This window comes from Crocodylus siamensis, chromosome 9, assembly GCF_052110815.1.
Source record: "Crocodylus siamensis isolate JL-2025a chromosome 9, ASM5211081v1, whole genome shotgun sequence".
Taxonomy (NCBI): Eukaryota; Metazoa; Chordata; order Crocodylia; family Crocodylidae; genus Crocodylus; species Crocodylus siamensis.
The window spans coordinates 23,296,323-23,309,331 of record NC_143403.1 but is presented as its reverse complement, the minus strand read 5'-3'; the positions used below and the strand labels follow the sequence as shown (position 1 = coordinate 23,309,331).

At 41.8% G+C, this 13,009-nt stretch overlaps 1 protein-coding gene across 1 annotated transcript in view; it reads left to right on the top strand.

The window, feature by feature from the left end:
- LOC149857215 (ATP-binding cassette sub-family C member 12-like) overlaps positions 1-13,009 on the top strand; it is a 69,980-nt gene that overhangs the window by 20,421 nt on the left and 36,550 nt on the right. Inside the window, exons 12-13 of the mRNA XM_090063277.1 lie at positions 87-159; positions 10,000-10,203. Coding sequence (XP_089919403.1) covers positions 87-159; positions 10,000-10,203 — 277 coding nt within the window. The remainder of the gene's footprint in view (positions 1-86; positions 160-9,999; positions 10,204-13,009) is intronic.

Below are 13,009 nucleotides of genomic sequence, written 5' to 3'. Positions count from 1 at the left end.
TTCATATAGATCAAACAGTCATTCAAAATCCATGAGATTTTGTTCTGATTTTGAGGATTTAAAACCACTAACCTTTCATTCTTCAGGTACAGTTATGTAATCAATGCGTGCAGTCTGAAAGCAGATATGGAACTTCTTCCTGCTGGTGATATGACTGAAGTAAGTGTTCTTATGCAAACAAACAGCCAATCTGGTTCAATATTGCCACATACTATAGAGAAGTACCAATCTTTCTTTCCATTGTTAAAATTGCTTTCCATTATGAGTTCAGATGTCAACCCACTCGCACTTCTGTTCCACCATGAATAAATTACCACACCTCATATTTCACATTTCACATCTAATTCTAGGCTAGATTTTTTGTCCTGGGAATAAAAATTAAATAAAGAGCCATTGAAAATGTTTTTGATAAGTTTTCAATCTATTTGTTGCAAAAATGTATTGAAAATATGAACTATGGGCAGAATCCTATTTCAGTTTGCACACCTGGGACTATGCTTGCCTGAGTATGTGCATACAATGCCCCACACTTGCCTGGCCAGAGCACAGCCTATTGAGCATGTGTGGTAGTGGTATCAGCTCTTGCACATCTATACTGAATGTGGAATAAGATTGTAAATTGTGCATGAGTGCCAAAAGTGACAGTTATGTGGCTGGGTGGGGGCCATTTGGGTGCATAAAGTGAAATAGGATTTTCCCCTAAGTGTTTCTCCTCTAAAAAAGGACTCTTGTAGTTTAGGCCTTTAGAAGAGGTATTATAGCAATATATCCTAGGCAGATAGATTAATCTCTCCAGCCATGAGTCAGGTGTGTAACTTGCTTTTTAGGAAGTAACATTTTTTCCAGGGCTATCTTAGACACTTCTCTTTTTCCCAGGCTTTGCACAGACAACAGGGAACCTAAAAAGGTGCAAAGTTGAGCTGAATTCTGTCTTCCATAAAATCTTGGGGGGCATAAAATATGAACAATTATGCTACCATTTAACAAAGTGTATTGTTCACCCAGCTATATAAAGAAAATGGGTTTATGACCTCCCAGATAAAGAAATAACTCTGTCCTACCTGAATAACCAATGGAAGGGTTCACTCCAGGTCATTATATAAAGAAGCCATTATTTTCTGGAAGCAGATTTAAGGGAATAGTGGTATTCCCTCAGCCATGTGACTGCAGACTACATTCCCAAGGATTTCCTTAGTTACTGTATGCCAACCATTTATGAATGACTTGTGAGGGTCAAAGCCTAAACAAGGCCTTGTAAACCAAAGCCAACAGAGCTATGCCAAGTTACAGCAGCCTAGGATCTGGCCCTGATTATTTAGTCAGTTTTTCCTAATTGGTGGGGTCCACCACCTTAGGGAGTCTTGAAAATCAGTTAGCACTTGGGAGTGGGATGAAGGGTTGCAAGGCATTGAAAATGTTATTACAATCTAGAGCAAATAATCTTGCTCCTCTATTCCCTGAATGCTCCTAGTCTTTAAGGTCAAGTATTTTCTATCAATCAAATGTTTTTTGTCAACCCTTTGACGCACATCTCATGTGTCTACACGAGACATTTACTGTGGAGTTGCCTAATTAGGTCTGCATTAAATGTCTCAGCATCTATGCACGCAGCACTATTAAGCCAGAGGAACTAATTAACTCTGCCACAGGTTAGTGTTTGTAGATAAAAATACTATCCTATGGTAGAGTTCTTTAGTATGCAGCAACACATGCGTAGACGTTGATGCGGCTGGCTAGGGCATGAGAGTGCTTCAGTTTTGGGGGCTGCCTGCTGGTTAGCTGTGCACAGGAGCACCCTTATGCCCCAGCTATCCTTGGGTGTGCATCTGAAAATGGGGAAATTCTGGCAGGTGCTCCCAGGGCTTCAGGGGCCCAATCCCGCATGCAGAAGGATTCCCAGGGTGTTCAGGATCGGGCCCCTGAATCCCTGGGACCACCTGCTCAAAGCACCTGGACAGCACAGGCAGCTGCAGGCTACCTGCACTTTCCTGCTTTAAAACAGACATCTGCTGCATAATGGCACATATGGGCATCTGTGGCATAACAGAGGGCATGGGCATGTTTTTGCTTTCACTTTGAGTCACTAGAACAAATCTTATGGAGGCACAAAGGTGATATCTGTTTGCAGCCTAAGCTTCTTCAAATTTTGTCTGGATTAAGGGCCCACATGTGGGCAGTTACCATGCAGCAACTTGGAGTTCACAGCCTAGTTTACATTGCAGTAAGTCAAATCCCATACCAGGCTTAGCTATCTATTTTTTTCCTACAATAAAACATTTTCCTCCTTGAATTGTCTTTAATCAGTTGCTTTTCCAAATTGTTCTTTGTTCCATTAAACTAATATCTACAGCAGTGCTGATCAAAATGTTCTGAGTAATTCAACTAATGAATTTTGGCTTTTTTTTGTTGTTTATTTTCTGGGAGTAGTTTGTGCAATTCTCATATGTATTTATTATTTGAAGTTAGTCATAATTTTCCTAAGTGTCTATGTTTTTGCATGCAAGTCACAATTTACAATTCCTTATGGAGATTTAAAATGAAAACAAATTATTAAAACAGAAAATATAATTGTTTGTGCGTTAACTGATGTTGCTAACACAACTAACTCTACAACATAAATTTTACATTGCATATGTGACTAATATTGAGCATTTATACTGTGCTGAATGCTCATAAAAGTGATCCAGTAAGGAAATGGAAACAGTACCATATATTTCACCATCATCTCTACCTCTTAAGCTCTAAACATCCTGTTTCAACATTTCATTAAATTCTCTTGTAAGCTTCAGTATAAAGTTTCTTCACATATATGTTAGTGAGGCTCAGTTGTTTTTACCCAGCAGTCTTACAGCAGGCTTGAGAAAAAATGCATGTTCAAGTTCTGCAACCAGGGGTCTGTAGTGGTGCGTACTCCCTCTGACAGACTCAAGAGCCCTTTTATGCTCACAATGGGCCCTTGTACACGTGATGAAGGGTCCTTGTACATGTGAAGAAATTGCCCTTTTTAGCAGTTTAATTGCCCTTTTGGCAATCTAATTGTGTCACAGTGTACATATTCAGTGGCTTATTGCAATTAAATTCTGTAACTTTGTACACCTGTGGCAGCCAATTTCAATTTAACTAACTTTTTTACATAGCAAAGTAAAAGGCATCTGATGTATTTCGGTTTGCTACATAACAAATTACAGCAATATATTTGGAGATAGTGGCAGGGATGGTGCACGGGCCTGGCCACTTGCTCCTTGGCTATGGGAGACACAGGCAGGCTCTGGGAGGGGGGAAAAAAAAGATCAGGCCCCTAGCCATTTTTTTCTATTTTTCCTCAGTGGAGCTTGCCCACGTAAACTGCCTCTGGGTCGCACAGCCCCTGAGCTATGGAGGGCCTGGTGGTGATGCCTCCTGGGACCGCCTGGGTGGGGTGCTAGTGGGTGGGTGCCACCTGGGGTGGGGGTGCCACTACACAGAGGGAAGGACCTGGGCCACCCACAGCTCAGAGCCCACCAGCAGCTTGCCTCCTGGCTGTAGGAGAGGTGGGCAGGCTCTGGGGGAAAAAAAAAAAGATCAGGTTCCTCACCACTTCTTTTTCTTTCAGCAGAACCTGCCAATGGTGGCAGGGTCTGGGACATGAGTTGACAGGGGCTGTCATTGTTCCATCACAGTGACAGAAGTCCCTAAATTGAAACAGTGGGTTTTTAATCAAAACAAAAATCCACCAATTAAAAACGCACCATTTCAATTTAGAGTGAACTAAACCCCCAGCACATGTACAACTGGCCAATCAGTCCATTTATTGTACCCCCGGAGGCCTTGTCTCTAGAGAACACAAATGAGACCTTTACCTTCAGATAAACAAACACACTTCTCTTCAAGTACACAGACAACAAACATGGGAACCAACCTCTGATTTCCCTTCACTTTTCAGACTCAGAGAAAAAGTACTGTCCCAGGCTGCAGGGCTCAGCTTTTCCACCTCTTTTCTCTGTCTGGCCCTTTAAATCCACAAACAATACACCTGGTATTCTCTCTACAAACCTAGAAAGAGGCAATTCTGCCATGGTGCTTTTTGATCAGCTCCCTCACGTTCTCCTCCTTCTCAGCCTCTGTCTCTGGGAGCTTCTTCGCTTCCTTTGGGCCAGCTAATTATTCCCATCAGCTTGGCCACTCTTCCCAGGCAGGTAAACAGGAAATCTCTGTCTCAGCCCTGCAGCTGGGTTGCGGTCACAGGCGTGCACCGTGCTACGGGGTCAAACCTAGTGCTAATAATCATATATGCTATTAAGGCTAGAGTACTGTCAAAGGTAGGGACTTCGAGATTACAATAAATCACATTCCTATAATTTTCCTTTCTGTCCTTCTGTGGAAGTTTTATTATCCCATAGCACTTCTTCAAAAATAAGGGTGTTTACAGAAGGGCACCTGAATCACGCTGTCACTTTTTGCACTTTATGCTCCTGTGCATGGGGGTTCAGTGCCTCCGTGCATGGACAAAGGCAGCAGGAGGCACTGTTGCCTGCTTTAGAAGCTCCTGGCTGTCAGTACACGTGGAGGACCTCTGGGTGGTTCTTCTCCTCCAGAGCCGTGGACATTGGGGACCCTCTCCCAGGGGGGTGGGACCTGGCCAGGGCCTCCCCAGCCCACACTGCTGGCTCGATCACACCCCACCCCCACCTGCATGGAGGCAGACAGTCAGCTAGCTAAGTCTCCTTGAATTCTCTGCCACCTCCATGTGATAGACCCAGGGCCTGACACTTAACCTTTTCAGGGAACTGTATAGAAGATTCCTAAGTGCTCTAATTTAGAGCACCTTCATTTACTACCTGATTTAACAAAGGTTAATGTTTTGCACAGTCAGCCTTTTTAAAAGTGCCCTGCAGCCATGCACATGTGTTATGCCATAGCTATAGAGTGCTTTCAGACCAAATCATGCAAAAAAGTCACTTCTGTCTATGCTCTAAGAAATAACTAAAGAGGTGGGTAACTACAAGAAAAATAAGAGATGGGTACCCAGGTGTCCCAGCCAGCTATCAGAGAAACAGATCTAAACAGCAAGAACTGAATGTTAGCTATTACAATGAGTATGGTGGTTGCTACATTTCCTAACACAATCACCACATTACAAGTACTGTACGTGACCACTATCATAAAGTACTTTCACAGTTTTATACAGTAACTTTCAGATACATGTCATTAAAAACTAAGCTTCTTTTCTCTACTCATTCTTAGCCAGTCTTCTTCCTAATTAGTTTCTAGATAATTGAAAGGTACTTTGGTAGCTTTAGACTGTTGTCACAAACCTCACTATAATTCTAGGTGCTAGAGGGGTGTCCTGCAGGTTTTGCTTACACTTGTTTTACTGATATGGTATGCATGATCTCCATGAAAATTCAACGTTGTGCTATACTTTTTTATGTTCATTGTATCACTATATGAATTATATTATTCTGTCTGTGGATACATTTACACATGCTATTAATGTGATATAGGCTGACTGTGTAGTAAAATACTGTGCAGTAAGTCTTTCCTGGGAACGTGTCTACATGTGCACCCTGTTGGGAGCAAATCTGCTCCCAATGGCAGCATCCCAGTACAGAGCTGCTTCTACCCTACTCTGCTTCCCTGCAAAAGCCAGGGGAAACTCAGGGCTCCCCTGGGGTGCTAGCCTAAGGGCTTCCAGGGATAACAGGGTCCAGTCCAAAAGCAGGTGGGGCCAGGAGAGCTCTGCCAGCTGCAGCAATGGCTGGCTTCTGGCTCTGTGCACGTCAGGAGGGGTCCTGATGTGCATGGAGCTGGGAGACAACTGCCACAGCAGCTAGCAGAGCTCTCCTGGGCCCATGCACAGTGGGTCACACAGCTGCCAGTGAGCCTTTTGCCCAGTTGGGCTCCCCCACACAGCAGGGTGTTCACTGGAAGCTGTCTCACTTCTGGGGGGCAGCTGCCCCAGGAGTGGGATAGGTTCCAGCCAGCTGCCTGCTGGACAGGGAATCCCAGCCCAACCAGGGGCTCCCCGGCAGCTGCCCTAGGAGTGGGACAGCTCCTGGCAAGCCCCCTGCTGGGCAAGGAATCCCTGTCCAGCAGGGGTATGGCTGGCAGCTGCCCCAGGAGTGGGTTAGCTCCTGGCTAACTCCCTGATGGGTGGGGAATCCTTACTCAACCAGGGGCTCACTGGCATCTCCCCAGTCCCAGTGCCTATAGGGAGCCAGGAGCCATGCAGTGCTGGGAAGGGGTAGGGAAGCGCAGGACAGAGTGCAACCCCATCTCAGCACTGATCGGTTCCTGGCTTCTGGGAGGAGCTGGGAGCTGAGCAGCTCCAGGACTGGGGACAGAGAACTCCCCTGTCCTCTCTGGTCCCCTGCTGATGTGGGAGAATCAACCCCTCAATAGCAAAGGCATCTCTGAGAGGTGGGGCATTAGCTAGAAAGGATTCTGAGATGGGGACTATGTTGTAGATAGTTGAGGTCTTTTGGTTTTCCAGGCTTTGAGGCTCCAGGTCCCCAGGGTCAGGACTGACAGGATCAGCAGAAAGGCTTATCTCTGAAAATACTGGAAGGGCTCTCTGAAAGACTAAGTTGTTGTCAGATGCGAGGGTCATCTTTTTGTTCTGTCTCCAGACTTTATGATCAGTTTTCTTGTGTAATTCTTTCCTCCTTGTATTTATTTATTAAATCTTTTAATTGTTTTGTCTCCTTGCTGGTTGCCTGTGAATATCAGGGCAGGTGATATTCTAAGCTAACCCATCCTACAGGAAGGGGGACATAAAGTTGCCTTGGGTTCTTTTACCACCCAAGAGGAAGCCACTTGGAGCTGACAGAGCTGTGAAGCCCAGTAAAGGGAAGTTGAGCAGAGGTTTGCAGGGATAAGGAGTTAATCTAGGGAAAAACTTGGTCTGTTCCTTGCAACAATCAGCAGGACAGTTGGGAGAAACTCAGAGTTTTGGGAGAACCCCTCAAATGGGTTTGTGACAACTATGTCCTGAGGAATCTGCCAACTTACTGTTCCTCCCTTTCAGAACTTACATCACCAGTGGTTTCTTCTAGGAATTTTTAGTTCAGTGATTCCTGGACCAAGCAGGATGCACAAGGAGTGGATGAGATCACCAAAGTTAGCAGAGAGTAAAGATAGGCACAAGCCAGAAGTTTCAGGTCTGGATTCAATGTACATTTTTCCAAAGTTCAGAGACATCTGAACACTGGAGAGTTATCTTCACTGTAATCATAAGCTTACTGAAACTGTGACTCATCTTTCCTTTTTAAGACCACTAGTCCTCCTCTTTTTCATCCTGTGTCCCTTGTCTTCCCCCTCAAGTCCTTTTACTTGAACATGCTGGCTAGGCCACTGTAGATGAGTTCCTAAATACATTGAAGCCTCCTCTTTTTATTACCTGCTTTGCACTGTATCATACTAGATATTCCCCTAACCTGAAATAGAATCAGGTTTAAACTTTAAGAGAATTCTGTGATAATGGAATTCAACAATGCTTCCCCCATGGCCAGGCTAGCTTGTCAGTTTATGTTTTTTATTCTCAACAATCTAAGTAGAACCATAAATAATCTTTTAACTGAAGGCTCAGTTGTATCTGTAAAAGCATAGGCTTGTTTGCCAGGTGGCTTGAAGCTGTGTTATTACCAGAGGAAATTCAGGAGTCACTGTGCATTTGGTGTAATTCACCCACTGCTTTCTCTTCAGTCCATTTTTTAAATAGCACATTAATATTTTAGTGCAATGAGGTTTGATTTTCATATGGTAGTCCTGTTGTAACAATAATTAGCACTGTGCTTTAAACCATTTAGCCAATGTCAGAAGATTATTTTCCCTTATTCAGATGAAAAAAACAAGTCTGCTGATAATTATGAACCTGATCTTATATGCCTTGAATATGCATTACTCCATTTGATGTCAATGAAATTATGGCTTACGAATGCCTAAGAGGACCAATGTCAAAGAATTTTGGGTACTCGGTTTGAGAAGTGTACCGTTTTAGCACTCTAAATTTGTATATGTTCAGAGCAGGACTCTTATTGACTTCAGCCATGGTGGTGAATGCTCAGCACTTTCACAAATCAGGCTAAATGTCCCAAGCTGGATACCTAGGAAATGAGAAACACGCAATGCCACCTCTGCAAATTCTGACTTTAATAGCTTGCCCAGCATTACTTAGGAATTCTGTAGCTGAGGCAATGGTAGACTTCAGTTCTCTGGGGAAATATTCAATTGTCTGTACCATGGAACATCCTTTTCTTCCTCATTCACTATACACTTTCCAACTTTAGGAGCAAATTAAGTTGAGTACTATGCACAACCAGAAGGAGAATGAAAGAATAAGGAAGAAATCCTCTATGACTGTGATGCAGGGTTTGGGGTTGTTTCCCCCGCCCCCAAATGTGATTTCCTAAGTTTCTGTAAAGTCCTGATAACTGTCTCTCATTGTGCTGCTATATCAACCTCCTCCCCAGTTGCTTTCTTCTTGCCTATTATCTTCCCTCACTGTCACAGGCCAGCTGGGCACCATGAGTGTATCAATTTTATCACAGGCCAGCTGGGTTGTTTGATTCAATTTCGGATCAAGGAGGCAAAGTTGGGAGTGAAGTGAAGGCAAATTTATTATAGCTTACACACACACAACAGTTAACAGAAAGATAAATGTGATAAGCAGATAATGCAGTATTAAAGAGCTAATAGTAAATAACAGATAACAACAACAGATAGATAGATCAATTCTGTTGCAGACCAACTGAGCACTGCGAGGGTATTATCCACTAGACTGTTCAAAACAACATATAGACAGACATGGGTTGGCAACTTATTGATGGTCCCTCAATGCCAGGTGCGCATCAAGTGATTCAAGCAAAGTCAGGCATCCCCAATCGATGCTGTCAGAGGGATTACCAGGGAAGGTCCCTTGATCAGGATCCAATCCTCACTCACACCCAGAGTCTGGAGTCCGGGCATGGAACAGAAATGTCCATTCTGTTCCCTCCTTCATGCTGGTTACCTGATGCACGTGCTTTTTATACCTAGTCTTATGCTAATCTGTTGGTTTTAGAGCCACTTGTAATGTTGCCCTATAGCTGTTACCCTATGGGATTGAAAGGTGTTAAAATTATCATAAATGGTTACTACCCAGACTCGTGTTTATCCAATAAACAAATTATAATGTAGCACCGTTCGGTTTGAAATTGACATTGCTCCGCCTAAGCCCCAACCCCTTTTAGGTTTCATTTGAATATGCTTTCTTGGGATGTGCTTTCCTGAAATGTGTTGGGTGTGCCAGGCAGTTGGATCCAGTTTTTTATCATCAAGGCTGAACCCTGAGCAGAAACCATTAGGTCAGCTAATCTCACTACAGCTTTGTCTATGGGGCCCAGTCAGTTCCATGAACAGCTAATTTTATCATTTTGGTTAAACTTATGACAGACAAGTTACATTTGTGGTTTACAAACTTACAAGCTTTATATTAACTAATATTACCTGTTCAGGCAAAATACCAAATGCCTCCAAGAAGCATATATATATTACTTATTAATCCCTCTGGTTCTGGCTGTCACACTTCACTTAACAAAGTTTATAAATAAATGAATACAGAGTCTTATAAGGTAAAACACCAGTCAACTTTAACTACAGACAGACTTTCACCTACATGAAAACTACTGGGTGCTTCGACATGATGCTACATCACTGTAGCAAAAAGTTATGGTGAAATAGCATCTGCAGGCAGGAACCGTGACATCACGCACTATGGCAACGTAGTGCCTAAAAATAACTGTGCACAGCACACACGGTGCAGTAAGGAATATTACTGATATAGTATGTTATGCTACCAGAAGTAAGTACTAAATGACGGCACAATAATAAAATCACCATAGCGACACATGTAGACATGCCCACTTTCAAATAGCCTATATGAAATATCATCATGCATATACGTGTGTCTGTTTGCATTTCCCTCTCTATCAAATTAAATACTAAAAATAAATTAATGTACTGATCTTTTGTCATTTAAAGTTAGGTGAAAGAGGTCTCAACCTCTCTGGAGGCCAGAAGCAAAGAATCAGCTTAGCTCGTGCTGTTTACTCTAATAGAGACATTTACTTGTTGGATGATCCCTTGTCAGCAGTTGATGCACATGTTGGAAAATATATTTTTGAGAAATGCATAAGAGAAGCCCTTAAAAAAAAAACAATAGTACTTGTAACTCACCAACTGCAGGTAAATAAAGCAAAATTAACTTATAATAATTGTAAATATAAAATATATTGTAGAATATGTATGTAAGTATAAATGTGAAACAATATTCAATTCTACAAACAAATACATTCTTCATAAAGGAAAAACATGCTTTCTGTTATAAAAGGAATTGATGTATGCAGCACTGACTGCAGAGCCCGGCAAAGCGAGGGGCCCAGGGTGGTCGCTCTGATTCACACCCACTAGGGACAGCCCTGGCCCCAGGGGGTGGGGAGAGGTGGTAGTACAGAACAGCATGCAGTGCCAGGGAAGCTAGGGTGCCAGTGATGCCTGCAGTGGGGATGCTGTTAGTGGGAGAAGCATGGTTGGGGAGCAGCCACACAGAGCAGTGCTACTGGAGTAGAGTACTCATGTGGCACCGTGTTGCACTGTAAAAGTGGGAGTTATAGGTGCTTTCAAAAGTAACATGTTAAGTAATCTCCAACCATTATTTTCTTTTTCTTTGCTATCAATAAGACAAAATTTGTTTTGCTCATAGTTGCTGCTCTTCAGTTAAACATTATTATCATCATGTATTTTCTGAAAATAATTCCTGGCCCTAAAGTAAATTATGGTGAAATATATAAGTAAAGATTCATCCTTTAAGCTAAAAGCAGACAACAACTTTAATGCAACTCTTATTAGGCCAGGATATGACTTGCATCAAAACAGATGTGGCACAGCCATTTGCACACCAGACTTAAAAGGCAATTAAGTTGAATTAGCCATGACTGTTCAGAGGTGAGGTTCTAATTCAAATAATTCACAGGTGCTTCATGTGGGACAATGGGTTTGGCAGCCTGTAAAGTCTGAGGTCTGCTATGAGAGAAAATGCTTAAAGATGAATTGAGATGGTTGTTGTTTTCAGCCTTGCATTCCATCACCGTTTCCTACATCAGGGAGTGAAGCATAGAATTCATTACGCAAAATTTGAATCAAGAAGCAGAAAAATGTAATCAGCTGCTTCCCGTTCTTCATTTCCCTCATTAGTGCTGGATATCTTTATCAGTTTATGTTTCAGCTACCTTAAGGAAAAATTCATAATAATTAAAAATAAATATTGGTAGTTAGTTTATTAGGCACTCTAATTTCTCACTGATGCACTAGAGATTACTGAGTAATTTATTAATATATATGGAAGAAACATTTATTAAATATCATTTGACCATGCTGCATGAGTTATTAGCCATTTTTATTAGCTGCATGAGTTATTAGTAGTTGCCAGGTTAGCAACGAAAACTACTCCCAATATAGTGCTGGGGAGCTTACCATTGGCACTGATGTGTACCTAAAAAACAGTATGCAGGAACTGTAAGATCAGACCTACTGATGGAGTTGTTTGTCATTAAAAATATTAAGTATGAGCCAGATACAACAATATCTACAAGTTAGACTTCAATGAACAGCACTGTCTGTGGGCCTCATCAACTTTTCCATTGATTTATTTGGGGTTTGGATGAAATCCCGTATCTGTGCTCTTATCACTTATTGTCCACATTCAACAAGTGTGTTCTGAGAAAAATATTTTCTTATGGACTCTCCTGGGGAATTGGTACAATATGGGATCAGTAGAATCCACTTGTTTTTTGATGATGCTTCTGTTCCTATTTTGCATTCAAATGTTCATTTGGTCTGACACCATCCTTTTTCCCCAACTTAATTCTGACCTCTGTGCTTATGTAATAAATATGGAGTATAAGGCTCATATCTGAGCAGACATCCCTCTCCAGCCTGGCTAAGTACTGTGCTTCAGGCCTCTCCTCCGGTAAACAGGAATATATATATATATCCCTTTCAAAATCTTAATTTTCCACAGTTTATACTTTAACCTGAATTAGAATATAAATGTCTATGTTCAGAATTAGTACTTTTATATCTAGAATGCCTCATAGCTATGTAATGGAAAAAATATCCTTCCTTTTTTCACTGGTCCAGTATGACCATTTATATTTTTTTCCTGCTAGTAATATAAAAGCAATTTGCCAGCAGGTGGCACAGAAGTAACAGCTTATACTGTCTTGAAGAACAAGCTGGAGAACAATACCCTGCAGGAATATAAGAAAGTAGCATGGCATGTAATAAATGCCAAAATCTAAATTAATGAAACTTTAAGGTCAGAGATAAAAGAAAAGTCAAGAAAAGCAAAATGTAAAATTCCTGCAACAATATTAACTGGGGACCTGCGTTCATTGTGCATATGTTATGGTTGTTATTATTTAACAGTGTAAACAGAAATGTAGAGAAATAACAAAAATAGATAAGTATAACCTAATTAACACTGCTATAGAAGCCTTTAATAAAGTTCTTACTTCTTATTTTATCTGGAAACCTCAATGTTGTACTAATGTCAGTTGCATTTAACTGCCTAACTTTTTTCTAAAATGTTCATTGTTATGGTGAAAATGCACCAGTGCATTATGTCCAGGAGTCCCCGATATGAGTAAGTGTACTTCAAGATGTGCAGACTTGTAAGAGGTAATTGTGAGATGCTTAAAAAAAACCACCTGCATCCTTGCTTCCCTGGAACCCCCGAGGAATGTTGGGAAGGACGGGAAGGACCATCAGAAATTATATGGAATGGGTTTCACCCCAACACTGGGGACAAAGCAAAATTTAGAGGCATATTGCTATTCACCTACTTCAAATTTCTCAGTCCATTCCGGGGCAGGCAAGGGCCTACACCTGAACTGAAAGTACAATGTAACACATGAATGTGTTTTGGAAGGATAATAAGTGGCCTGCCAAATAAGGTTATGCCAGGTTTAGGGCCATTTTTCTGTCAAACACA